Source organism: Lolium perenne, chromosome 6 (genome assembly GCF_019359855.2).
Source record: "Lolium perenne isolate Kyuss_39 chromosome 6, Kyuss_2.0, whole genome shotgun sequence".
Taxonomy (NCBI): domain Eukaryota; kingdom Viridiplantae; phylum Streptophyta; class Magnoliopsida; order Poales; family Poaceae; genus Lolium; species Lolium perenne.
In genome coordinates, this window is record NC_067249.2 from 40,610,176 (window position 1) to 40,638,018 (window position 27,843).

Consider the following 27,843-nt stretch of genomic DNA (forward strand, 5'->3'; position numbering starts at 1 on the left):
CATTGTCACTCATATTGCTGACTAATGACGAGAAGGTTGTCTCTTCGATGATTTTCTCTCCACCTAGACCATCTCAGTAGTTCGCCTACTGCAAGAAGAAGACAAGAAGTACCAAAAGAACATTGTTCTTCCGAGCCAAAAAAAAAAAAAATCAGCGCCCAAAGGGCTGCCCCAACATTGTTCTTCCGAGCCAAAAAAAAATCAGCCTACCCACGAGTCAGTAATGCTCATCATCAGTTCGTCGCCGCGCTTCAATCTCTCCCACCTTCCTCATGGCCAGCTAGCGCAATCTGGTGAAGAATTGCAGCCGCGTCAATCAGCGCCTCCTTGTCCTGAACCTCGCAAACGCATAAATGGCACAACTAAATCGGCCATACACAGGGCATGCAAAGAACAGGGGAAGGGATCGAGGCAGCTCAGCTGCAGATGTAGTAGCAACTCACGTCGATGGAGTCCATGTCCTTGAGCAGCTCCTCCACCTGCAGCCACTCCGCCACCGAGAGATCATGGTGTCGTGTAGATGGGTCGACCCGCACCCTCCTGCCCGGACCGAAGTTGGTGACAGCCCTGGCGCCGTGCAGGTCGACGGCCGCGGCGTCGTACGCCCTGGCGGCCTCCTCGGCGGTGCCGAAGGTGCCGAGCCAGGTCCGCGCGGTTCCCTTGTTCGAGTGTTTGATCAGAGCCCCGTACTTGCCGCTGCGGGTCCGCAACACGCCGCGGAACTCGGGCCGCTTCCTCACGCCGGGCAGCTTGGCGGCGGCGGCGTACGCTGCGGCGGCGTCTTCGACGGTGCCGAAGCTACCCAGCCACACCTGGGTCCGGCTAGACTGGTCCCGGATCGACGCCCCGTACGCGCCGCTCCGTAGCCGGTACACGCCGCGGACCTCGGTCCAGGTACTCGATTCCGGCCGAGCCCTCTTCATCTTGCTCCTCCTCTCCAAACCTTCCACCTCCTTCTCAGCGGCGACCTCACTCATGCCGGCGCTCTCCTGGTTGCTCTCCGCCGTCGCTGGACTGGACTGGTCAACAAGAGGCGACGGTGGGGTTGGGGAGGAGGATGGAGTGCGTAGAGATGTGGAGGAGGCAGGCAGGAATGGGCGAGGCTGCGCTCGCTTTGCTCTGCAGACAGCAGCTACGCTGGGCAGAGGAACAGTGATCCTTTAAGGCTGGTGCCAATGCATAGCCCCACTCTCACCCGCCACGTCAGCTTTTTTCCTCACTCTCACCCCACTCTCACCTCACTCTCACCCCACGGTGCCAATGCACAGGCTATAGTGCCAGCTTTAGTTCTCTCTCCTCCACGTCAGCTTTTCTCTCTCTTCAACATCAGACATTTCTTTTTCACATTACAACAATATAAATAATGCAAGGAAATTATTTTATTGAACTAAAATTGTTACCGATTACATCATAAAAAAAATTACATAAAAATCTGAAAAGATTACATAAAAATCTGAAAAAATTACATAATCTAGGAATTAGCCCACACATGCTCCATCAAATCATGCTGGAGCTGTGTATACATCGGTGACTCCCTCATTTCGGTATCCATCTGAATCCTGGCTGCTAGGCTTGGTGGTGCATCGTGGTGTATTGCAGGGCCGACATTTGAAGCAACTGTCTCATAGATGTTGTCCAAATTTTGTCCACGCTCATCGTCGATGATCATGTTGTGCAGAATGACACATGCACGCATGATCAATCCAAGAGTACGCCTGGAGTAGGAGCGTCCCGGAACTGCTAGAATGTTGAACCTAGCCTTCAACACTCCAAAGGCACACTCGACATCTTTGCGATGCGCTGATTGTGCAGAAGTGAACACTCGCTGCTTTTCATTTTGTGGAAGAGTAACACCTTTCATGAACACCGGCCAGGAGGGGTAGATGCCGTCGGCAAGGTAGTAACCATAGTGGTACTCGTGTCCATTCACCGTGAAGTTCACTACGGGTGCTTCTCCCCTAAGCACATCAGTGAACAACGGCGACTGGTTGAGTACATTGAGGTCGTTGTTGGACCCGGCCACTCCAAAAAAGGCATGCCAGATCCAACGATCATACGACGCAACGGCTTCTAAGATTATGGTAGGGTGTTTGATGTCTCCCCTTGTGAATTGGCCAGCATGAGCCACTGGGCAGTTCCTCCACTGCCAATGCATGCAATCGATGCTCCCTAACATGCCCGGAAAGCCACGCTCCTCGGCTTTCGCTAACAGCCGCTGAGTATCCTCCATAGTTGGGGGACGGCAAAACGTCTCCCCGTAACACTCAATGATGCCTTCACAGAATCTATCTAGACAATCTGATGAAGTTTGTCTAGCTAACTTAAGCCACTCATCTATTGTATCTGCAGCGGCTCCATAAGCTAACAGACGCAAAGCCGCAGTACATTTTTGCAGGGGAGAGAAACCAGCACGGCTGAGAGCATCATTTCGTTGGGTGAAATACGGAGAGTATTCACCCAATCTAGCCACAATGGTCAGGAAGAGGGATCGTCTCATCCGATACCTTCGCCGAAAGTAGCTCGGAGGATAGTTGCAGTCGTCGGCGAAGTAGTCCTCGAAGAGCCGATCGTGGGCACCCAGACGATCACGCCTGATGAACTCTCGGCGGCGCCGACGTCTTGGCACCACCTCCTCGGCTTGCATCTCCTCCTCATACTCCTCCTGGAATGCAGCGATGAAATCACCCTCCACTCCGTCGCTCGAACTGCTGCTGGACGAAGACATGGTGTAGAGTGGAGTGGAAATGGAGAGTGGAGGTGTGGAATGACTGAAAACATATGGGGGTATTTATAGGGTTTTTTGAACCAGCAACGGCTAGCTGACGTGGACGAATCGCGTCGCGCCACGTCAGCTAGCCGTTAGCCACTCCCGCCCCACTCTCGCCCGCTCTCGCCCGCTTCTCGCCCGCATAACGCCCGCCTCCCGCCCCACTCTCGCCCGCCCCACCCCGCCATCGCGCCGCCCCGCCTCCCGCCCCTCTCCCGCCTCCCTCTCGCCGCCAACGCGGGCGCCAGCCGGCGGGAGGCGGGCGCTAGCGCCCGGGCGCCCCCGCGGCGCCCCTCCCTCTCGTCCCGCCCGCCTCCCGCCCCTCTCCCGCCCCGCGCCGGGCGCTACCGCCCCGCCACCCGCCCGCGTTGGCACCGGCCTTATGGTTGCCCGGGTCGCCACAACCAAGAGTAACAAGAAAAAGTTGGTCCTGAATTATTTGTCCTAGATAAACTAATCCGTGACATCTAGTTCAGGACAGAGGGTACGCAATCTTTAGAAAATTTTAAATAAATTTGCAAAAGGCGAAAATCGATACAAAAATATAGAAATGCGATAATTTGGCAAGACAGATTGTACGTGAATGATACATCAACATAATTTCTTTCTGAATAAAAATATTCAAGAAAATAATATGCCTTAATGGATTTTTAAATATAAATTGTTTACCCCCGAATTTCTTAAAATAAGTCTGATTTACACGTTTTTAATTTAATTTAAAATTGCTGAGTCGCTAACACACCACCAACATGGGCTATTTTTTTCTAGAGCAGCTCCCTAGCAAGATTTAACTATATGTAATATTCACAAAATTTTAAAGCACTTTGGTGTTTTGGCAACTCGGTGCATATGAACCAATTATGAAAATTTATTAAAAAATAAAATGTTAAAAATTTCTGATTTTTTCTTGCATCTAAGTCCGGACATTCAATGTTGACACACAAGTTTTCAGAAAAAGATAACAATTTATGTTGCACGTGTAAAAAGACCAAAAAAAAATCCCATGAATAGTCACGTTGGAGCCTCTAAATTTATCTTTTTTTACATGGGACATAGCCTCCCGCCCCGAGCAAATGTAGAGAGCAAGGTGTTGAGCAAAGAAGTCAAATTCCATAGAGATTACTCTTCCATAGAGGTGGAGACTAAAGAGACTCCTTTTTTTTACAGCCAAACATGAAGAGGAGGGAGTCTCAGAGCAGATTCCGTAATGTTGAGTCAATCTAGCACGAAAAAATGTTCAATTTTTTCCTGAAAACTGTTGTGCGAAGATAGAATGATTCTTTTTGCTGATTTGTTTTGATGTTTTGCTATGCGTTTTCAAACAATGGGTTTATATCCATCCGGGAGCCGAACTGGATTTCCACCGTTTTCTTCCCTAAAAGGCTTTCTATCAAACCTTACATGAGTACACTCTCCAAGGGCATGTAATAAACAGAGACAGTCGATTTGAAAGACTCATAGCTGAATTACTGATGCAGACAGAGCATACTATCAAAGTTAATTAACTCAGGTTTCACACTTACTTGTACAGGCAATAATTAGGGGGAAAATCCCAAGCCTTACAAATACCATGTCAACGACTATAGACTAAAGGGGATCTTCTGAATACCTACACGGCTACACCAGGAATCTAGTGTCTCAATGAAGATCAAGTAATCCACTCTCAAGTTGTAGGCAAAGAACACTTAAGCTGAAGAACCCACTCCGAACTTCAGGTTGCCTAAGCCCGAACCAGTGACGAAACGCCGCTCCTTCATGGCTAACCCAAGCAAGCTTATACAAGAGAAGGAGCCACGGTGACAAAACATAGATGAGGTCGGATTCAGCCAAGCCTGTCAACCATTCTCATTTTGCCTAGCTAGCTTCTTGTTCTTCAGAAGGGCAAGTGCACATTACATGGACATCAGAGGATAAACTTCTGCACACACCAGATCCATAATAAAGGCAGATCAAGCATAACAGGGTAACCTAGTCATGCAACAGTGTTGGGATACGCATGTCACTGAATTTACCTGGTCGGCGCAAGAGCACAAACTTCTAACTTCGTAGCAGTAAGTTCAATGGCAATGCAGCTCTAACAAGGTCTAATCCATCAAGCTGGAGCGTTGTCATGAGATCAAAATAGAACTAACAGGTCATGAGATCCCTTCTGGAGTTGATAATACCACAATACAATAGGGTACTGCCGGAAAAAGGGAAATCACAGCACAATCTGTTCAAGGAAAGGTCCACTATCAAACTATGATCACTGGCAATATCAAGCAAAGTTTGATCTGAACATTTGTGTTCTTGCATATATGGATTTCCAACCACTCACAACGTGGAAACATAACATCCTAAAAATAAAACAGGATTACAGCTGATCATGGTTCCTTTGTAACTAGGAATCCACACGCGGATTTGATCACCTGCGCAATTGTCATCCCCAAAAAATTGGCTCTAATTCATCACTCATTTCCCCCTTTTACTGCAAGTAAACTCAAGATAGCAGAAAAATTTCCCGCACCTGTTAAGGCGCCACATCGGAGAAGTCCGTGTCGTTGAGGAACTCGTCGACGAGCTGCCGCTCCGCCACCGGCAAATTGGCCCAGTGTGAGAGGAAGCCGACCACCGGCATCTCCGGGAAGTCGTTGAGGAGGCCCATCGGCGACTCCCCGCCGTCGTCAGCAGCGGCGCCCGTGGGTGGTTGCTCCAAGTTGGTCCCAGCCGCGGCCTTGTTCTTTGCCGTCATCGTCTCTGCTGCGCCTTATTTGTCTTCCTTGGGCTGCTTGAAGTTGGTTACCGCCCTCGCGCCGTGCAGCTTGACGGCGGCGTCGTCGTACGCTCTGGCGGCGTCCTCGGCGGCGTCGAAGGTGCCGAGCCACGTGCGAGCTTTTCCCCTGGTGCTTCCGATCTGCGCTCCGTACCTGCCGTTGCGCATCCGGTACACGCCGCGGAACTCGGTCCTGGCGTCCGGACGAGCAGGCGTCCTCTTCTTCTTCTTTGCCGCCGGCTTGTTCTTCTTCTCCGCCTCCGCCGGCGTGCAGCCGTGCAGCTCAGCGGCCGCCGCGTCGTACGCCTTGGCGGCTTCCTCGGCTGTGTCGAAGGTGCCGAGACACACGTTAGCTCCCACCGATGGAAGCCAGATCTGCGCCCTGTACCTGCCGCTTGGTTGCCGGAGCACGCCGCGGAACTGGCCTACGGCGTCCGGCTTGGCCGTCACCACCGTCCGGCTGCCAACCGCGTCCCCGTGCTCCTTGGAGAACTCACTCATGGCGGCGCTCAAGCCTTGGACGTTCTCGGCCATCACCACCACCACGACACTCGCGAAGTCGCCTGGCCTGAACCGGGCGGCCGCCACGAGAAGGACAAGAAATGAGGCAGCTTTTGGGGTTCAGGGCATCTCCAACGGGGCGACCCAAACCGCGCTCCCGCATCCGTATGGGTCGAGCCGGACAAAAACGTGGCTCAGCGCGGGGACGCACCGCAAAAGCGGACAGCCGCGGCGTCCGGAACGACGCAAACCCGGCCCAAATCTGGGCTAGGTTTGCGTGGCCGCGGATGGCACGCGCTGTCCGCTCGCGTCCTCGCGCTGGTCGCCTCGTCTCCCTGGGGCCCACCTGTCGGTGACCAGGGAGTCTAATAAATGGGGACTGGAGGGGATCTGGCCCTCGACTCCAGTCCCGACTCCACCCCTGCAGCGAAACCGCCGCCATGGCCAAGCGACGGTTCGCTTCCGCCAACGACGACGAGGCGAGCAGCAGCCGTCGTCGCCCGCCGGCGCTGCGGGCTGCGGGAGGAAACCGAGGCGGCCTCCACATCGGAGAGGCCGCCCGCGGCGGCGCGGCATTGCCGCAACCGCCGCCTCTCCTGCTCGAGCCGAAGCCCGAGTCCTCGGAGGAGGACCCGGACCTCCGCGCCGCGCTGCTCATCTCGGCGGCGGAGGAGGACGCGAAATGGCCGCACCTCCATGCGGCCATTCGCACCTCCGAGATGGAGGAGGCGGCGCGGCTGGAGGTCGAGGAAGCGGAGGGCTGGGAGCTCTACGCCCAGGCCCGCCAGGCGCGACGGGAGGAGGAGGAGGCGGCGCGGCGGGAGGAGGCCAGGCGCCGCGCCGACGAGGAGCGTCGCGGGGAGCAGCGGCGGCAGGAGGACAGGCGCCGCGCGGACCAGCGGCGGCGCCAGGAGGCCAGGCGCCGCGCCTGGCAGGAGAGGGAGCAGCGCCTTAGGGAGGAGGCGCTGCTCCGTGCGCCGCCGCAGCCTCGGGTGGCTCCGGACCCCCACTCGGCCTGGGAGGAGGCCCTGTGGTCTACGTGGCCGGAGTCCCCGGCGCGGTCGAGCCACAACAGCGCGTCGCCGCCCGGATGTAAGGGTATATTGCCCCTATGTGTGGTTTTGGTAATCAATGACAACCCCTTGGACTAATGTTTTCATTGAGTTTATATGAAGGAATATTCCATAGGTACTATTTGCTCTCCATGTGTTGGATTCAAGTATGGATGCCATGAAGATAAAGATATACCTTGTGTATGGGCATCAAGATCATCGGTATGAAGATATATATATATGTGATATGATCAAGAAGAAGAAATAAAGATGGAGTTCTTATGTGGAACTCAATATTTGCCATGCTCTATCTTAAGTGAGTATGAGAAGATACAAGGTTGATTTGGGCAAGTTCAAGATGAGCATCTTGAATGGATCACATGCTTGAAGCTTGCCGTCCATTTGGTGATAGTGGACATGTGAAGATGTGCATCAATGAAGCTTTCCCATCATAGTGTATGGGGGAGCATTTATGAGTATACGCGAAGCGACAATGATCAAGTGATGGGATGCGCAAGGCAAAGGTATGACCTTGATAGGTTTTCCTTTTACCGGTCTCGAGGTGGTTGATGGGAGACCGGATTATAGGATAGATAGCCGCACTATTAAGAGGGGCTTTCGGTTGGGTAACTTGATCACATCGTCTTAGGGAGCTCAATCCTTTGCATACTTTGCACATTCTTATTGCTTCTTGGTATTTCTCGGTGTGAGGTTCTTGAGCTTGTTGCTAGCTTTACAACAAGCCCAGGTTCATCGAAAACTGAGTTCGCATGCATCTTCTATTGCGTTTTCGAGGTTGGGTGATTTTACCGGTTATTCATGATATAAGGTTATACCTTTTATATTGATGATAAAATCCCCTCCTACAGATTCTTGGGTTTTCACTTTCTATTAGATAGCATTCGTTGTTATCTTCCAAACAAAATTGGTTTCGTGCGATTCGGAGTTCGGGAGCATTAGTTATTAAAAAAAAGGGGGAAAGAGAAAAGGATAAAAAGAAAAGAAAAGAAAAAAAAAGGTGGGGAGGCAGCCGGCCGGCCGCCCGGCCTGCCGGGCCGCGCGCCGGCCCACCCGGCCGATTCCGGCCTGGCGGCCTGTGCCATCCCGGGCGAGGTCCCGTGGGCTCGCCGGATCACTCCGGCCCAGCAGCCGATTTCCCACCGGGCCGGCCGGCCACCTCCCCGGCCCAGCCGGATTTCTGCCGGACCGAGCGCCCGCGCCTATCCGTCGCCCAGCCGCTGCTGCCACCCCGCCCGGCCAGTGGGCCGGCCCGACCGGACGCCCAGCTGGGCCGGTCAGCGCCAGCTCCGGTCGGCCGGCCTGGCAGCTGGCTGGGGCACCTTTTTGGGCCGTTTTTTGTGCGATTTTCACTCGGTTTTTCCCCCGGCCTTCTTCCACCTTTAGACCAGCAGTTCTTCACATTCTCTCACCTCCATTGTTGCCATTTGAAGAACTTCCTCTCCCCTTTGATTCCTCCAACGATTCTTGCTCATATTTGAGGATTTGGGAGAGGAGATCTAGATCTACACTTCCACCAAACCATTTCTTCTCTAAGTGAGGGGAACTCTTGGGATCTAGATCTTGGAGTGTTTGGTTGACTTTTCTCCTTGTTCTTCCTCTCCAATCTCATCCTAGCATTCGTTGCTTTGGTGGGATTTGAGTGTGAAGAACTTGAACACCTCCGGTGTTCTTGCTTTGCATCATTGCATAGTGTTGAGCTCTCCACCACGATTTGTTTGAGTGAGAGACCGTGAGCTTGTTACTCTTGGAGGGTGACCTCCTAGTTGGCTTGGTTGGTGTCCCGGTGATCTCTTCGTGGAAGATTGTGAAGGGGCCCGGGCTTCTCCTTCGTGGAGCTTGTGAAGTGGTTGTGAAGCTTGCCATCTCCGGAGCGGAGGAAAAGATAACCATAAGGAAAGGGACATTATCCTTCGTGGGTGTGGTTCGGAGAATAGGGTGAGCCTTCGTGGCGCGGGGAATCCTTCGTGGGACCTCCACTCCTCCAAACGTGACGTACCTTCTTGCAAAGGAAGGGAACACGGGAATACATCCTCGTCTCCGCGTGCCTCGGTTATTTCTATACCCGAGCTCTCTTTCCTTGTGATAGCCATCGTGCTTGAAGTTCATATATCTTGCTATCACTTGTGCTACATATATCTTGTGCCTATCTTGCTTAGCTCTAGTTGCTATTGTTACACTTAGTTGAGCTTAGCATATTTAGGGTTTGTGCTTGTAAACTAAACGATAGTTTAATTCCGCATTCTTACAAGACAAATCCGCAATAGTTTTAATTGCCTATTCACCCCCCCCCCCCCTCTAGGCGACATCTCGATCTTTCAATTGGTATCAGAGCAAGGTCTCTCCTTGTTATAGGCTTCACCGCCTTGAGAGTAAAGATGTCGGCTAGTATAGTGCACAATAACACAATTGTCTTTAATGGCACAAATTATCTTTTGTGGCGAAATTGCTTGCTTTACAATCTTCGGACCTTGTGTCCAAACATTGAGCAATTTCTAGATGTTGGTTTTTCTCCTCCGATGGATTCTCATAATCTATCTTTAGAGGATGAGAAAAACTTACATCTTGAAGCTCAAGTATCTAATGAGCTTTTATTCTCTTTGAAACCCGATTTTCGTAGGTTCTTGATATATATAAAGCGAAAGTCGTCTCATGAGATGTGGATCAAGCTTAAGGAAATGTTTGGTGGATCCACTTCTCATTTGGTCGGTGGTGACTCCGAGGAGCTCTCTTCCCCTTCACATCATGAAGAGCTCCAAGTTGCTTCCACCTCCGGTCGTGACGAGTCATCATTTTCTTCCACTTCACCAACGTGTTGCAAGACACAAGGTAATGATATGGTGAGTGGTGAGGGAAATTGCAATGTTGATATTGTGCTCAATAGTGATGATTCTTCATCTCTATCCCATTGCAATGCTTCCTCTTTGGACTTAAACACATCTAGCATGGAAAATAATCTACATACTTTTGTTGATAGTCCTTGCATATCATGTGTAAATTGCTTACATAAATCCCATGATGATATGCTTGCCTTGTCTTGCTCCCATAATCAAATTGCTTCTATTTCCTCTAGTTGTTCGTTGACTAACAATGTAGAGGAAACCGAACACTCTATGGATCAAGACATGATTTCAAATGAGGATTCAAGAATATCTTCATATTCATCCTCCGGTATGCACATGTGCCTTATGGCAAATGGATCAAAGGTATCTCCTACTTTGACTCCTAACACATCCTCTAATGATGAGAGTGATGATGATGATAATGATGAAGAATATAATACCTTAGTGCATAATATGGCAATGGTATATGCTTCTCTTCATGGTAATAAAGAAGCTCGTGCTAATCTCGAACACTCTATGGATACCTTGAATAAATATAGGGAAACCATAGTGGAGTTGGAGTCCCATGTTGAAAATGGGAGAATGAGATTCAATCTCCTCAAGCAAGAGCTAAAAGATGAGAAGCATACTAATTTTATGCTCACACAAAAAATTGAATCCTATGAGCTTGAAAATGAAAAATCTATTGTTGATGCTTGTGCAACTAACTCTATTTCTTGTGAAGCATCTACCTTAGAGGAGAATGTTGAGCTAAGGGCTCAACTTGATTGGCTAACTAGCAATTTTAGGGAATTGGAAGAAAGCAATAAAACGCTCTCACACTCTCTTGAGGATCTTCTAACTTCCTACGATGAGCTAAAGTTAGTTCATGAGGCTTGTATCACTAAGGTAACATCTTGTGAGCCTCATGTGGACATTAGCACAATCTCTACTACAAATGCTATACTTTCATGTGCTAGTCCTTGTAATCCATCTAGTCAAACTATTGATACACCTTGTGTTGGATTACTTGCTTTGCCTTGTTGCTCTAACAATGAAGCTTCTACTTCCTCTAGTACTTGTATTTCTACTAACCATGTAGAGGAAATAAAAGAGCTCGAGGCTCAAGTCCTTTCTTTGAAGAAAGACTTGGAAAAGCGTCATGAAGGGAAATCCGCACTTGACAAGATGCTAAGTGTGCAACAATCCCCCAATGACAAAAGTGGACTTGGATTCAACTCCAATAATAAGATCAAGTCCAAGAACAAGAACAACAAGAAGAAGGGCCAAGACAAAGTCAAGGATTCGGCCAAGATTGTTTGCTTCAAGTGCAAAGTTGAAGGGCACCATGTTAGATCATGCCCATTGAAGAAGAAGAAGCACTTGAGTGAGAAACAACAAGGGAAACGGCCACAAGGTCAAGCTCTTGCTCGACCTCAAGTTGAAGATAGGCCACTTCCCAAGAAGAATCAAGATATTGTTCCCCAAGAGAAGAAATCAATAAAGAAGAAAAAGGGGAACACTTGCTACTTATGTCGTAAGAAGGGGCACTTTGCTTCTTCTTGCTTAGGTGGTACCTTATCTAACCCTATAATTGTTGATGATGATTATTCTCTAGGGAAGGATAAGGATGGCAATGTGTTTGCCAAATTTGTTGGAACTCAAAGTGGTTTCAAGAAAAGAACCATTTGGGTTGCCAAGCCTATTGTGACTAACCTCTTAGGACCCAACTTGGTTGGGGACCAACAATCTCAAACTTGACCAATAGGTACATGTTGAGGTCATTGGAGACTTGGCTACTTCATGAAGAATTAAGGGATCTTCATATATTATATTTTGACCAAGCCAAGTCGTATGGATTATCATCTATATCTCATAATCCAATGTTCCTCCTTGCGGTAACTTATACTTCAACTCTTCATGTTTATTGTAAGTTACTTGCCCCTTTGCATGTTTGGTTTTGTACCAAATATGTGTTTGTATGTGTTGTGTCTTACTTGCCTATCTTGTGTATTCAAGTATGTTTGTTTGACTCTTCATACACTTGTGTATTGTTGTGAGCCTAATGCATCTTGATGACATTTTATTTGGCTCTCTTTGAGTGATTAATGGAACATCCCATTTTGGGGGAGTGTTATGCTTTGTGCATTTCTCCTTCTATAAAATGTGTGTATATGGGTATCACCACTTAGTATTGATATTGCAAGATTATCTAGTCACTATGTGGTGTGTCATACTCATGAGAAAGTCAAATTCTAAATGTCCATTAATCATCTCTAATCGAATTTTAGTTGCCTCTTGTTTAGAAGAAATGTTTTATCACATTATGGGGAGTAATATGTTTTGTACATATCACAAGCCTATAAAATGTGAACATATGAGGTTATGCCACTTAGAGTTGATGCTCTTAATTATCTTGCTCCTAGGTGGCATGTTTGCTCAAACAAGCTCCACTCTTATTAAAATCTTTTAATTACTCATCTTATGGATTCTTATTTGAGTAAGAAATTCTTGGTACGGTTTTCCCTCAAATAATATCTCTATATCTTATTTGGGACACCGTGTGCTTCAAGTTATTCTAATCATTGTCGTGCGTGATTGTTTGACTAATTGAGGCTATCAAGAATCTTCATCCGTGCATAGTGCTTAATTATATATACTTAATCCTATGCCTTTTATTGTGAATATGATCCTACTATCATTATCAATACATCACCGGAAATTATTTCCAATATACTCATTGTCTTTGACAATTGATAACCTTGTATGTGGTTGAATTTATGGATCACCTTCACCTTGAATTACTTCTTATTGCCTTATTTTATTTCCAACAAATCTTTGTTGCTCCCATGTGTCTTCCTTGTCCCTTTGAAAAATCTTTTGATAAATTCTCTTGATTCATATCAAGTGTTTGTTTTGGAAGACAAACCTTTTCCTTACGGTACATTGTGCCATTGTGAAAAGTGTATAGGGTTTGGTTTATTTTGTTTGAACCTTGCTCTTTTGGGGAGTCTGCTATCTCATTCCTTCTTACATATTCTATTTGCTTGAATGAGATATATCTTTGAGCATGTTTGCTTTATTTCATCCTTTGTGCTTGATGGTTCCTTCTTAGTTCATTTGTTGAACTTTGTTGAACAAATCTTTTGAGATTTTCATCTTTGATATAATTTGGACAACAAATTTGTTTGGTGACACCTTTATGCCTTATTTGATTCATTTGGTGTTTTGTCCAAAGTATATCTTTCTTGGATCTTTAAAGTCTTTATGTGTGCTTATATGTAATTTGTTTATATTTGTAGCATGTTTGCTTTCTTTGATCCATTATATAGTATATACTCCATCAAATCCTAAATGGCTAAGATGTGCATGAAATTCAAATTTCATCCAAAATATGCACATATTTATATGGAGTACGTGTGTCCTATATATTGTGGTTAGTCTAACCATGTTGGACCCAATAAGTTTGGGGACCAAGATGTACTTGAATGATGTTTTAGGTACATTGGAGATGCAATGGAAGCTTGTCTCATCTATAAGGAAGGTGTTGTCACCATATGAGAATTGGAGTCAAGCTAGGATGATCGATGAACTCTTATCTACTACATCAAGCCATTTTTATCTCGGTAACAAGTATCTTATTCATGCATTCTCATATAGCATTCAACCTCTTGTAGGTTGCATCTTGGCATGAAATTCTTTATTTCAAAAATATTGAGGTTCTTGAAAAATCCTTTTTAAGAAAACTTCTTATTGTACACTTGAGTAATTTAAGAAGATGCATATGATGGGGATATATATATATATCATGTTTATGATTCACCTATCTCAAATATGCCCTCTAGCAATTTATTGCATATTAATTCCTCAAAGAGCTCTTATGTGCAATATTGATGCAATTGCGAAATAAATCCGTATTTATGATACTTGTTGCCTTTCTCAAAACATTCCAACTAGCTTTACTTCCCTTATTGTTAGTTGTGATGTTTTTGAGATTTTCTTGTTGAAGCTCATTCATATACCACTAGTGAAAATTGGAGCCATAGGCTATATATGCTTTTTAAGCAAATATCCTTTGGTATATTTTATGACTTCATCTTGGATATCTTATTTTATTTACTTTATTAATCTCTTGTGTGTGCATGTTTCTTTATGGATCATCTTGTCCACTTTAGAAACTCATATACATGAGAGCGTTAATCCATCACCTTGATATCCTTGTTCTTTGCCAACCATCTTCTTATCCTTTTTAATTTTAGTGTTGTTGGTAAAGAATATTTATGAGTGCTTGGTTTATTTGTTTTTCTTCATGCACTCATATCTCATAATTGTTGGACTCAAGTTGTTCTTGATAAGCATATTCACTTTATCTTAGTTGTGTTCTAAATGATAGATAGGGAGTGAGGATTCCATGTTTGTGCATATTGTATTCAAATGCAACCATTATAAATTGTGCACGAACCTTGGGGAGCTTTCTTATTTTATTTTTAGAGCACTATATCTCTCTTATCTTGATATCTTTGTTTGTCCAATTGGATCTTTGATTGCTTGCTTTATTTGTTGAAGCTCACTTCACCATATTATATTTATGCAATATTTTGATCCTCAATATAGTTTGACTTCCTTCAAGTATTCGTCATTGGATATGTGCACTTGATTTCACTCAAATTATGAGAAGTGCACACTTTGGGGAGGAACTCACATTATATTTGCCTTTGGGATAAGTTTAGAGGGTTTAAGGGAATGGTTTTATACTTAAGTTTGGTTTGTGCTTAAGTGTTTTGCCTCTCATGCATTCCATATTTATATGTCTTGCATGGTTGTATATATATGGTGGAAACTATCCCAAAGGTTGATCTTGACAATATATGCAATGAATTCATGTTCATCACACGTGCATACATTGTGGGGGAGTTTTCTCTATATATTGGTTCTACTCACATCCCTTGCATTTGTTGTAGTTGTGTGAGTAGAGCCGGTTTTGGTATGGGCTAGTAGCTTTGTGTTACTTGACCATATCAAATACAACCTCTTGTATACAACTTATTCTCGGATAAGTTGTGTACTTGTTTCTAATATTCATTATATAAACCCTCTTATTGTGGTTGTCATCAATTACCAAAATGGGGGAGATTGTAAGGGTATATTGCCCCTATGTGTGGTTTTGGTAATCAATGACAACCCCTATGGACTAATGTTTTCATTGAGTTTATATGAAGGAATATTCCACAGGTACTATTTGCTCTCCATGTGTTGGATTCAAGTATGGATGCCATGAAGATAAAGATATACCTTGTGTATGGGCATCAAGATCATCGGTATGAAGATATATATATATATGTGATATGATCAAGAAGAAGAAATGAAGATGGAGTTCTTATGTGGAACTCAATATTTACCATGCTCTATCTTAAGTGAGTATGAGAAGATACAAGGTTGATTTGGGCAAGTTCAAGATGAGCATCTTGAATGGATCACATGCTTGAAGCTTGCCGTCCATTTGGTGATAGTGGACATGTGAAGATGTGCATCAATGAAGCTTTCCCATCATAGTGTATGGGGGAGCATTTATGAGTATACGCGAAGCGACAATGATCAAGTGATGGGATGCGCAAGGCAAAGGTATGACCTTGATAGGTTTTCCTTTTACCGGTCTCGAGGTGGTTGATGGGAGACCGGATTATAGGATAGATAGCCGCACTATTAAGAAGGGCTTTCGGTTGGGTAACTTGATCACATCGTCTTAGGGAGCTCAATCCTTTGCATACTTTGCACATTCTTATTGCTTCTTGGTATTTCTCGGTGTGAGGTTCTTGAGCTTGTTGCTAGCTTTACAACAAGTCCAAGTTCATCGAAAACTGAGTTCGCATGCATCTTCTATTGCGTTTTCGAGGTTGGGTGATTTTACCGGTTATTCATGATATAAGGTTATAACTTTTATATTCATGATAAAATCCCCTCCTACAGATTCTTGGGTTTTCACTTTCTATTAGATAGTATTCGTTGTTATCTTCCAAACAAAATTGGTTTCGTGCGATTCGGAGTTCGGGAGCATTAGTTATTAAAGAAAAGGGAAAAAGAGAAAAGGATAAAAAGAAAAGAAAAGAAAAAAAGGTGGGGAGGCAGCCGGCCGGCCGCCCGGCCTGCCGGGCCGCGCGCCGGCCCACCCGGCCGATTCCGGCCTGGCGGCCTGTGCCATCCGGGGCCAGGTCCCGTGGGCCTACCGGATCACTCCGGCCCAGCAGCCGGTTTCCCACCGGGCCGGCCGACCACCTCCCCGGCCCAGCCGGATTTCCTGCCGGACCGAGCGCCTCGCGCCTATCCGTCGCCCAGCTGCTGCTGCCACCCCGCCCGGCCAGTGGGCCGGCCCAACCGGACGCCCAGCTGGGCCGGTCAGCGCCAGCTCCGGTCGGCCGGCCTGGCAGCCGCCTGGGGCACCTTTTTGGGCCGTTTTTTGTGCGATTTTCACTCGGTTTTTCCCCCAACGGTTATTTTTCTTCTTGGACTATAAATAGGCCTTCTTCCACCTTTAGACCAGCAGTTCTTCACATTCTCTCACCTCCATTGTTTCCATTTGAAGAACTTCCTCTCCCCTTTGATTCCTCCAACGATTCTTGCTCATATTTGAGGATTTGGGAGAGGAGATCTAGATCTACACTTCCACCAAACCATTTCTTCTCTAAGTGAGGGGAACTCTTGGGATCTAGATCTTGGAGTCTTTGGTTGACTTTTCTCCTTGTTCTTCCTCTCCAATCTCATCCTAGCATTCGTTGCTTTGGTGGGATTTGAGTGTGAAGAACTTGAACTCCTCCGGTGTTCTTGCTTTGCATCATTGCATAGTGTTGAGCTCTCCACCACGATTTGTTCGAGTGAGAGACCGTGAGCTTGTTACTCTTGGAGGGTGACCTCCTAATTGACTTGGTTGGTGTCCCGGTGATCTCTTTGTGGAAGATTGTGAAGGGGCCCGGGCTTCTCCTTCGTGGAGCTTGTGAAGTGGTTGTGGAGCTTGCCATCTCCGGAGCGGAGGAAAAGCTAACCATAAGGAAAGGGCCATTATCCTTCGTGGGTGTGGTTCGGAGAAGAGGGTGAGCCTTCGTGGCGCGGGGAATCCTTCGTGGGACCTCCATTCCTCCAAACGTGACGTACCTTCTTGCAAAGGAAGGTAACACGTGTATACATCCTCGTCTCCGCGTGCCTCGGTTATTTCTATACCCGAGCTCTCTTTCCTTGTGATAGCCAACGTGCTTGAAGTTCATATATCTTGCTATCACTTGTGCTACATATATCTTGCTATCACTTGTGCTACATATATCTTGCCTATCTTGCTTAGCTCTAGTTGCTATTGTTACACTTAGTTGAGGTTAGCATATTTAGGGTTTGTGCTTGTAAACTAAACGATAGTTTAATTCCGCATTCTTACAAGACAAATCCGCAATAGTTTTAATTGCCTATTCACCCCCCTCTAGGCGACATCTCGATCTTTCACCGGGGACGTCGTCCACGACGACGACGTCGCCGACGACGCCCACAGGGGCTAGGCGGCGCACCAGCGGCCACCGCGCCGCCGACCAAACCCTAATAGAGGGTTTTTTATATTAGTTTAAATTTAAAAGCCCATATAGGGGCTTCTTTTGTTAGTTTTATTTGCCCAAAATAGGGCTATGTACAAATTTGCCCAAAATAGGGCATATGTTCAATGAAATTTAGTTTAAATTCGCATTTTTACAAATGTTTTTCTATTTACTTGATTATGCGTTGCGTCCGCGCGTTGGGCGCCGCGTGCGACCCAAACGGACATGCGGACGCGGGGCGCTGTCCGCGTGTCCGGCCGGCCACGCAAACGGCCCAAAACGGACGGCCCAGCACGTCCGTTTGGGTCGGCCGGTTGGAGATGCCCTCAGAGAGGGCTGGAGGCACAAACGACCCTCGCTGTTGCCCGGTCAGGGCATCTACCGTAAATGCCTTTGGCACCACTTCGAGCGGGGCGAAGTAAGTGACCGCCGTCCGCGGAGACGCAAACCTGCCTCAAATATGCGCCTTGGATGCGTCTCTGCGGATGTCCGGAAACGTCCGCTCGCGTCTGGCGGACGTTTCGTCGGGCCCACCTGGCAGCGACCCTTCGTCGATGCGTCTTCTCAAACGCGCCAGCGATTGCGCCGCTGCGTCGCTTCGGCACTCTGCGCCACGTTAATGGCGACGATGCCTCGGCTGCCGAGCGGCCACCCACCTCCGCCAACCACGTTAATGGCGACGCCACGCGTCCCGCGGCCACCGCATGCCACCGGCCTATATAAAGGGGCGCGCGTTCTTCTTCCTCATCCACTCCTCCAAAGAAACCCTAGCCGCCACAAAGCTTGACCGTAGCGCCGCCTAGGTGTTCCTGTGACGCAGCCAAGCCCGCGAGGAAGTCCATGGCCGGTCCTGGTGGCCGGCGAGGCGGTCGAGGCCGCGTCCCTGGACGCCCCCATGGCCGGGGCAGGGGCCGCCGTGGTGGAGCAGCTACGGCCCCACGCTCGCCGTTGCCTGCGCCCTCCTCGTCCTCGCAGGAGGAGCGCTGCTTTGAGTTCCTCCTCCGCATCGACGACTACCCACTCGCCATCAACCGGCTACCGGACAAGTTCGCCGAGTTCGTCGACGGCGTCGAGCCGGCGCAGTTGCAGCTACGGGAGGCCAGCTGCAACTTCTGCCACTGGACCGTGGAGGTCCTGTTCGACGGGCAGGGCAAGATGTACCTGCAACGGGGTGGGACAAGTTCGCCCGTGACCTCGCGCTCGAGCCCGGCTGCCAGCTCACCTTCCTCTACGAGGGGGACGGCGAGATGATCGCCAAGGTGTTCGACGATACAGCCTGCCGCAGGCACTACCACACCGACGACTCCGGCTCCGACACCGATAGTTAGAACGTCGAGTGTTCTTTCTTTGCAGCGAATCTGGCTACGGGCCAGACGAAGCCAGTAGTCGAGGTTTCTAGATGTTCGCCTCATCAGTAGAACCAACAAGGGCACCATCTCCTCCCGCTGGATTTTCCAGTTTGGGTGATTTGGTGTGCCCTCGAATGTTCTTTCTTGGCAGCGAACATACGGAAATCAACACAACTGGCTTCTTTTTTAAAATTTTATATTTGTGTCAACCATGGTTCAAACTATGTGTTAGTTTGTGTAAACCACGTTCCTAACTATGTGTTAGTTTGTGTAAAATCATGTTTCAAAATGTAGTATTTGAAACTATGTTTAATTAATGGAGAAGAGGGAAAAAAGAAAAAAAAAATACGTCGCCCCGCTGTAGCAGACCCCAGACGCAAATGGACACGCGAACAAAAACGGTCATTTTAGCGTCCACAGCGCGACGCAAACGAACGGTGGCGAACATTAAAATGCGTCGCGCCGCTGGAGATGCCCTCACCGCCACGCCAGCGTGCTGTTTCTCTCTACCGTGGCCGAATTTCGAGTTTTTGGACCAAACATGAATTTAGTTGTCAATTTTAGAACATCTCTAGCAGATTTTGTAAACCCATATGCTCTCTCTGTAAACTGTCAAAGGTACCAAAAATAATGTTCTACTATATCGGCCAAATTGTTTGCTATTCCTAATACTCCTAGCTTTTCAGTTTACTAGTCCTACACGTATCCTTGGCTCATCAATTTAACTAACTTAAGATAAGATACATATTAAAAAAATATACCAGTAGAAACTTTAGGTTTTATAATTTTTAATGGTATAATTTTTATATTATATAATTTATATTATATAGATCAAATTGACAACCTATGCACACGTGCACCACGCCTAGTAAACTGAGATAGAGGAGGTATTTTTAACTAGTGACCTAAATTTTTCTAATGTACACAAATACTACAAACCACAATTCCATTTGCTACCCAACCAAAACTCAAACGTCGGGATGCTAAGGCCATCTCCAACGGGCCGACGCATTTTGAACGTCCGAAATATCCGATTATGTCCGTTTGCGTCGGCCCGTGGACGTCATGCGGCCCAGGGCGACCGTTTGCGTCAGGGGTATCTCCAGCGGTGCGGACATATTTTTTAGCGGAGACAACATCAAGGTCATTAATGGCGTTTTACGTCCCGTTGAGGATTGCCGCCAGCGATTAACTGTTCCCACGCGACGACAGTCGTTCCCGCGCGTGCCCAATATATTGGCAAGTTTCGTCGGCGTTTCGCGCGCGGGGGAAACGACCTGCGCGGCAAATCCGTTTCCTGCCCCGCTGTAGCTATATATGCTGGACACCGGCGGGGGTGACGGGCACACCTCAAGCTAAACCCTAGCATCCATCCATGGCCGAACACAACCTTACTTGGGAACAGGTAGTTCAGATGTGCCGCCACATCCACCCGGAGGAGGACAAGGAGCTAGTCGCCGCCGGCGTTCAGGCCGAGCAGCTGGACCCGGAGGCGGAGGTTGCGGAGGCGGAGGTGGCAGAGCGCGCGGAAGGGCGCCTCGCGGCGACCAGGGCGGAGATCGCTGATACGTCCAAAACGTATCTACTTTCCCGAACACTTTTGCTATTGTTTTGCCTCTAATTTGTGTATTTTGGATGCAACTAACACGGACTAACGCTGTTTTCAGCAGAACTGTTCTGGTGTCTCGTTTTTGTGCAGAAATCCAACTTTCAGGAAAATCCTCGGAATTTATGCGAAAGGTCCTATTTTACCAGAAGACTGACGGAGCCAGGAGGGCAAGCCTGGGGGAGGCCCAGGGCCCCCAGACACTAGGCCGGCGCGGCCCAGGAGGGGGGCGCGCCGCCCTATCGTCTGGCCCCCTCGGTCGGCCTCCGACGCCCTCCTTCGGACTACTTATTGCCTTCGACCTAAAAAACGCAGGGGGGGAAGTTGAAGTCGCCAGAAACCCTCCAGAACGCCGCCACATCGCGAAACTCCGTCTCGGGGACCAGAAGTCTCTGTTCTGGCACTCCGCCGGGACGGGGAATTGGAGGAGATCATCGCCGACATCACCACCGACGCCTCTCCATCGACCAGCAATGTTTCCCCCATCCATGTGTGAGTAATTCCCCCGCTGTAGGCTGAAGGGGATGGTAGGGATTGGATGAGATTGGTCATGTAATAGCATTAGATTGTTAGGGCATAGTGCCTAGTGTCCGTAATTGGTACTTTGATGATATTGTTGCAACTTGTTATGCTTAATGCTTGTCACTAGGGCCCGAGTGCCATGATCTCAGATCTGAACATGTTATTGTTTCATCGTGATATTTATTGTTTATGATCTTACCTGCAAGTTGTATACACATGTCGCTGTCCGGAACCAATGGCCCCGAAGTGACAGAAATCGGGACAACCGGAGGGGATGGTAGTGATGTGAGGATCACATGTGTTCACGGAGTGTTAATGCTTTGCTCCGGTACTCTATTAAAAGGAGTACCTTAATATCCAATAGATTCCCTTGAGGCCCGGCTACCACCGGCTGGTAGGACAAAAGATGCTGTGCAAGTTTCTCATTGCGAGCACGTACGACTATAATTGGAACACATGCCTATTGATTGCTTTGTACTTCGACACCGTTTTATTATTATCTGCAAATGCCCTGCTATGATTGTTACATGAGTTTCTCTCATCCATGCAACGCCCGTTATCCGTCCCCGTGCCTACAGTATTTTAATCCTGCTGTTTACTATAATTAGTACTGCTGTCTTTGTTACTCTGCTGCTGTTATTCTACTACTGCTACTGTTATAAAACTGTTACTACTGATAAACTCTTGCGAGCAAGTCTGTTTCCAGGTGCAGCTGAATTGACAACTCCGCTGTTAAGGCTTCCAAGTATTCTTTGTCTCCCCTTGTGTCGAATCAATAAATTGGGTTTTACTTCCCTCGAAGACTGTTGCGATCCCCTATACTTGTGGGTCATCAAGACTATTTTCTGGCGCCGTTGCCGGGGAGCATAGCTTTATTTGGAAGTTCACTTGGATTGATATTGTTCGCTGCAAATTCTCCATCATGGGTAAAACTCGCGATCCTAAAGTCGCCATATTACCATCCACTACAAGAAAAGGTACAACTCCGAGTACCTCTGCTACACTTGATTCACCATCTGTGATAAGTCAACTTGTTTCACCGCCGCAAGCTTCACTTGCTGGTACTTCTGCTGAATCTGAAAATTCTCATAATATTGATAATGTTTCTGCTGTGCTTGATGATAGTGGTTCATTGGGATCCTTTCTAGATGCTGCAATTGCTAGGTCTAGATAAATTGAAAATGCTGAAACTCCTAATGCTACTACACATGTTAATTCACCTGAACTTGATTATTCTATTGATGATCCTGATGAGGATTATGTGGAGCTTAATGATGATTTTATTAATAGATGCAATGCTACTGCTGATGCAAGAAAAATTAAAAAGTTTCTCGCACAATATACTGTTAGACATAAGTTATCTCCTGATCCTGAATTTGCCACATCTCCTATATGCATTAAGGATAAAGATTATGATTTTTCTCTTGATCTATCTCAGATAGCTATTGTAGAGAAAACACCCTTTTGTGGTACTGAAAAAGAAAGTGCTGTAGAACACATGATTGAGCTTTCTTCTATGAGTAGCTTGTTTTCTGATGATGTCAAGACGCGTACTTACTTTGTCGCTAAGATTTTTCCTTTCGCATTAAAGGATGATGCTAAAATTTGGTATAATAATTTGCCTCCTGGTTCTATTAAAAATCCAACTGAGCTGCGTGATGTTTTCTTTCAAAAATACTTTCCTGCTAGTGCTCAACATATTGCTTTACAGAAAATTTATAGGTTTGACCAGGGAGATGAAGAGAAATTGCCTGAGGCTTGGACAAGATTTTGTTCTCTTATCAGAGCTCGACCTGGACATGATTTAGAAAAGAATGATCTACTTGATATATTTTATAGTGGACTAACCATTGAGTCTAGAGCATATTTGGATAGTTGTGTTGGTTGTGTTTTCAGGAAAAGAACTCCAGACGAAGCTGAAGAATTATTGGCTAGAATAAGCCGGAATCATGATGATTGGAATATACCTGAACCAACTCCAACGCCAATATTGAAGAAGTGGGGTTTAATTGAATTGAATGATGAAGATATGAGGGAAGCTAAGAAGTCTCTCAAGGAAAAAGGTATTAAATCCGAAGATGTGAAGAATCTACCTCCCATAGAAGATATATGTGAGATAATTCCCCCTTCATCCATGATCGAGGTAAACTCCCTTCAACGCTTTACTAGGGAAGATATTCCGTATTCAAAACCTCCTGCTCAATGCTTAGATGAGTTTGATAATTATATTGTTAAGCAAGAAAATTTTAATATGAGAGTAGAGAATCATCTAATGGAAAATTCTCAAGCTATTAGCAATTTGCATGATATTGTGGAGAGAACCTCCAGTGATGTTAAGATGCTTGTTAAACATTTTCGAATGGTTCAAACTCAAATTGATCAACTCACTAAAGTTCAAAATGACTTGTTAAAAAATAATTCTAAAGAGAAACATGCTTATGAAGTAACAACTAGAGGCGGTGTCTCTACCCAGGATCCTCTATATCCTGAAGGGCATCCCAAAAGAATTGAACAAGATTCTCAACGAATTGAACCTAGAGCTCCTTCTAAGAAAAAGAAGAAGAAACATAAAAAGGTTGTAGAATCCTCTGAACCTGTTAATGATCCTAATAGTACTTCTAGTTCTGATGCTGAAATGGTAATGAACATGATAATGGTAATGATAATGATAAGAATGGCGCTTCTGATAAAGAAGAAGTTGAAGATGAACCTGAAAAGCATGCTAAAAATAAAAAGTATACTAAAGAAGATTTTATTGCTAAGAAACATGGTAATGAAAGAGAACCTTGGGTGCAAAAGCAAATGCCTTTTCCTGCTAAGAAACTAAAATCAAAGGAAGAAGAACACTATAATAAATTTTGCGATTGGATGAAACCTTTATTCTTGCAAATCCCTTTGACTGATGCTATTAAATTGCCTCCTTATTCAAAGTATATGAAAGATATTGTTACTAACAAAAGGAAAATCCCCAATGAGGAAATTTCCACCATGCTTGCTAATTACTCTTTCAATGGCAAAGTTCCAAAGAAGTTGGGCGACCCAGGTATACCTACTATTCCTTGTTCTATTAAGAATAATTATGTTAAAACTGCTCTATGTGACTTGGGAGCCGGTGTTAGTGTTATGCCTTTTTCTCTTTATAAGAGACTTTATTTAGATAAGTTGATACCTACTGATATATCTTTGCAAATGGCTGATAAATCTACTGCTATTCCTGTTGGTATATGTGAGGATGTTCCTGTTCAAGTTACTACTAACTGCTTGATATTAACTGATTTTGTTGTGTTGGAAATGCCTGAAGATGATAATATGTCTATTATTCTTGGGAGACCTTTTCTTAACACCGCAGGGGCTGTTATTGATTGCAACAAAGGGAAGGTTACTTTCAATGTTGATGATAAGGAGCATACCGTCTATTTCCCCAAGAGGATTGATAAAGTATGTGGAGTTAATACTATCTCTAATGTGAGAACTATCAAAGTTGGAACTATTGATTGTCCAATATATGAGCCTAAAGAAGAATATCAAACTCTTATGATTGGGTCCATATCAATACAATTCAAGGTAACATGATTGATTTGAGGTTTATTTCTTCTTATGCTATGTAAAATTTATTTGGTGGCAAGACTTGATCAACCTTGTTAACAAATACTTTTTATATGCATAGAGGGGGTAAACAACATCTCTTTCTTCCTCCACTTGTTCTACTTGCTGTAGCACTTTTGATTTGCAAAGTTCCTTAGTTAATTAGAGATTTCAAAAATTTTCCTGTCCAGTAATAATAAACTTAATGCCCAGAAATGTGCATTTTTTCAAAGTTTTCAAAAATTCACAAAAATTATACCGTTGGTCCTATTTTTCGACGAGGCACCTGGGAACACCTGGGGATGACCTGTGGGGCACCCCAGGGTGGCACACACCTGGCTGGCGCGGCCAGCAAGGGGGGCGCGCCACCCTGGTGTGTGGGCCCCCCTTTGCCCCACTTTAGCATCTCTTCCTCCCAGACTCTTCTCTCTCCCGAAAAAATCGACACCAGCTTCCTCCCACTCGTGCTTCTGCTCAAGAGCTCCAGATTTTTCGATCTCTTTGCTCAGCCCAAATTTCTTGCTGAAATTTGGCACATTTGCTCCTTGGTATGTGACTCCTCCAATGATCCAAGTAGAATTTTGTTTGGTTGAGTATATCTTGAATATTTTGCTGCTGTAGGTAACATGTTTAGTGAGCTTGCATGCTTGTTCTAAGTTGTATAAACTAGTTTTGATGCATGATTAGTACTCTAGCAAGTTCCTATAGTAGTTCCCCTTGATTATATGTCACCAAATCAAATTTTATAATGTTTGTTGAAAAATTTCAGAAAATGGAGTGGAATAGATATCAACTAAACCAACAAGAATTGGAGGTGCAACAAGTTATGAGAGTGAACCGCGAAGAGGGAGTATACCCCTCTTACTACCCGTGCACAGATTTCATGAGAAGTGCAGAAATATTGGAAGATGTTCAGAATCTAATTTCTCGTGCAGGGTTGAATGATTTCATTGATGGAGAACCATGCCAATATGCAAAATTGACTATGTCTGTTGTACAGGATTTTAAGTTCAATTGGTCGCAATCTAACCCCATGGTTCAGTATAAAATTTATAATAAAACTGTCAACTTGCCATTCGATGATTTTTGTGCAGCAATTAGAGTGCCGCAATGGGGATCATGCGAGAAGATAAGGGGATCGCTGCGAGAGCTCTTAAGCCTCTTTGAGATGATTTGTCATGGAAGGAGTTTCTCAGATGATGGTGGTAAAATCACTAGCATTCAACTCCCAGCTATCCGCTACTTTGCTTATTTCATTACTAAATGCGTTCTTGCTAGAAAGATTGGTAGTAAACTATCTATCCATGATTTAGCTTTTCTAGTTGCTGCACTGCAAGGCTGTAAGACTTATAATTTGGGGGCATTGATAGCTTATAGACTTGCTACTAACCGTGAGAAGGGCGGAATTTGTGGAGGTCTCATCGCCTCTCGTTTACTAGCTTTGCATGGAGTAGAACCTCACCATCTTGATATTCAACTTTCCATAGAAAAACTTGACATAGCCTCCATGATTAAACATGAATTTGTTTCTGATTCATCTAATTTGGGTAACCTGTCTTGCAAGATAACATTTTACAAGAAGACTTGGAGAACAACTAAGAAAACTGAAAAACTAGTAAGATTGCCTGCGCCTGTTCTATTTAACCTTGATTCCAGGGAGGATTGGTCAGTCACAGAAGGTGCACTAAATGCACATATAGAGGGAGGAGGCCATCATGCAAGAGACAACACGGAGGAGGCCGAGGAACACCTCGACTCGTCATCCGATGCAGCAAGTTCCTCACATCAACATTTTGGACATGTGGAGCCTCCACGTTTTTCTTCTGCACAGGGGCCTTACTATGACTACACCATGTACGATCCACCGGCGTGGAACCCTGATCCTCGCTGGGGTTGATCTCCACTTAGGCCAAAAGCCTAAGCTTGGGGGGAGGTATACCGGCATCACTCATTCTTTGCATATTATGGTTGCTGGATACTTGTATATACTTTTTTTTGCTTCTTTGATGTAATATCCCAGGTATTGGGGTTACAAATATAGAGGAAACAGATGTGTGCATTGCATTCATGCATAGAAAATCTGGGGAATTTTCGCGCTTTAAAGTAAAACTGTCACAGTAACTGAAGTTTCACTTGACCTTGGTGGAATTGAAGTAGCTCATCAAGTCAAGCGCTATAAACCTCAATGTGACTTTGTTAAAACCTTGTTTTGAGAAAAGATGATTTGATCTAAGGGGTTAGATCAAATGGAATTAAAACCAACACAAGAACCTATTAATCAAGGATCCACTACCTGATCTAATTAAAGATCATAACATGGTATTTCTTGAACCAAATCTTTGAACTTAACATCAACAAAAGCTTATCACTAAACCCTAGAGTGGGGAGAGGTATATAACCAACAAAGAGATAAGAAGCAAACTCTAAGTTATTAACACTAAAAAGTTAAGCAACTACACTTGAGGAACAATTGAACTCACTTTAAAACTAAATACCAAATATAGCAAAACACAAGGACCTAAGTGCATAAAAGCCACCCATTCTTATTGCAATCATAACTTATTAAATATGTGGAATATTACAAAACTAAATTCGTTTACATTACGAATTATAGTTCAAACTATTTGAATAAAATAAACTATGAGTACTTTGAAACTTATATGATCATGCCTTGGTGAAATCAAAATCATCATTCAAAATTGGGGTATAATTCTTATTCTTGATATTTTGATCCCAATTACAATATAAATACAATCACATATGATGTAGTGACTCAACCATAAGCATAAGATCATCCACAAGATATTTAGTAAGAAAAGCCACTTGGCTATCCAAAAATAAATCACATGAGAGGATAATACCCATGCCACATAGGATGAAAATATCTACATAACTTGACTCCTAAGCTATGCCACCTCATGCTTAAGGGATTGCTATGGATGAGAGCATGACAACCAAGCACCTTACTCATCAAATCAAAACAAGAGTCACCACCTATGTGTCATGATACTAGAGCATGCCCAAGCCTATAAAAGGAGCCTCACACTCCATTCATCCATTCCATCATCTTGCACCATATGCAAGGAAACCAACACATTGAGTCATTCCATAAAATAGTTAGGATCAAGATGAAGCAGCTAGGAGGTGGAGGCATGCCACAAGATGCAGGTTTACCAGAATTCCTGAAGAACAAGCTACAGAAGATAGCAAGGTAGAATTCTTAGGCAGACCACATGCTTAGATAATCATATCATCATTCCTTGAGTAGAAACCTAGAATATAATCCAAGACCTTGTGA

At 45.5% G+C, this 27,843-nt stretch overlaps 2 protein-coding genes across 2 annotated transcripts; both read right to left on the reverse strand.

The window, feature by feature from the left end:
* Positions 1-220: 220 nt before the first annotated feature.
* On the reverse strand, positions 221-1,145 carry LOC127309704 (uncharacterized). The gene is made up of 2 exons (XM_051340454.2): positions 444-1,145; positions 221-332 (listed from the first exon to the last, which is right to left on the reverse strand). The coding sequence occupies exons 1-2, from the start codon at positions 975-977 to the stop codon at positions 252-254; spliced, it is 615 nt and encodes a 204-aa protein (XP_051196414.1). The 5' UTR covers positions 978-1,145; the 3' UTR covers positions 221-251.
* Positions 1,146-1,357: 212 nt separating this feature from the next.
* Positions 1,358-2,891, reverse strand: LOC127310570 (protein ALP1-like). Its single transcript, XM_051341234.2, has one exon. The coding sequence runs from the start codon at positions 2,723-2,725 to the stop codon at positions 1,472-1,474; it is 1,254 nt and encodes a 417-aa protein (XP_051197194.1). The 5' UTR covers positions 2,726-2,891; the 3' UTR covers positions 1,358-1,471.
* Positions 2,892-27,843: the final 24,952 nt, after the last annotated feature.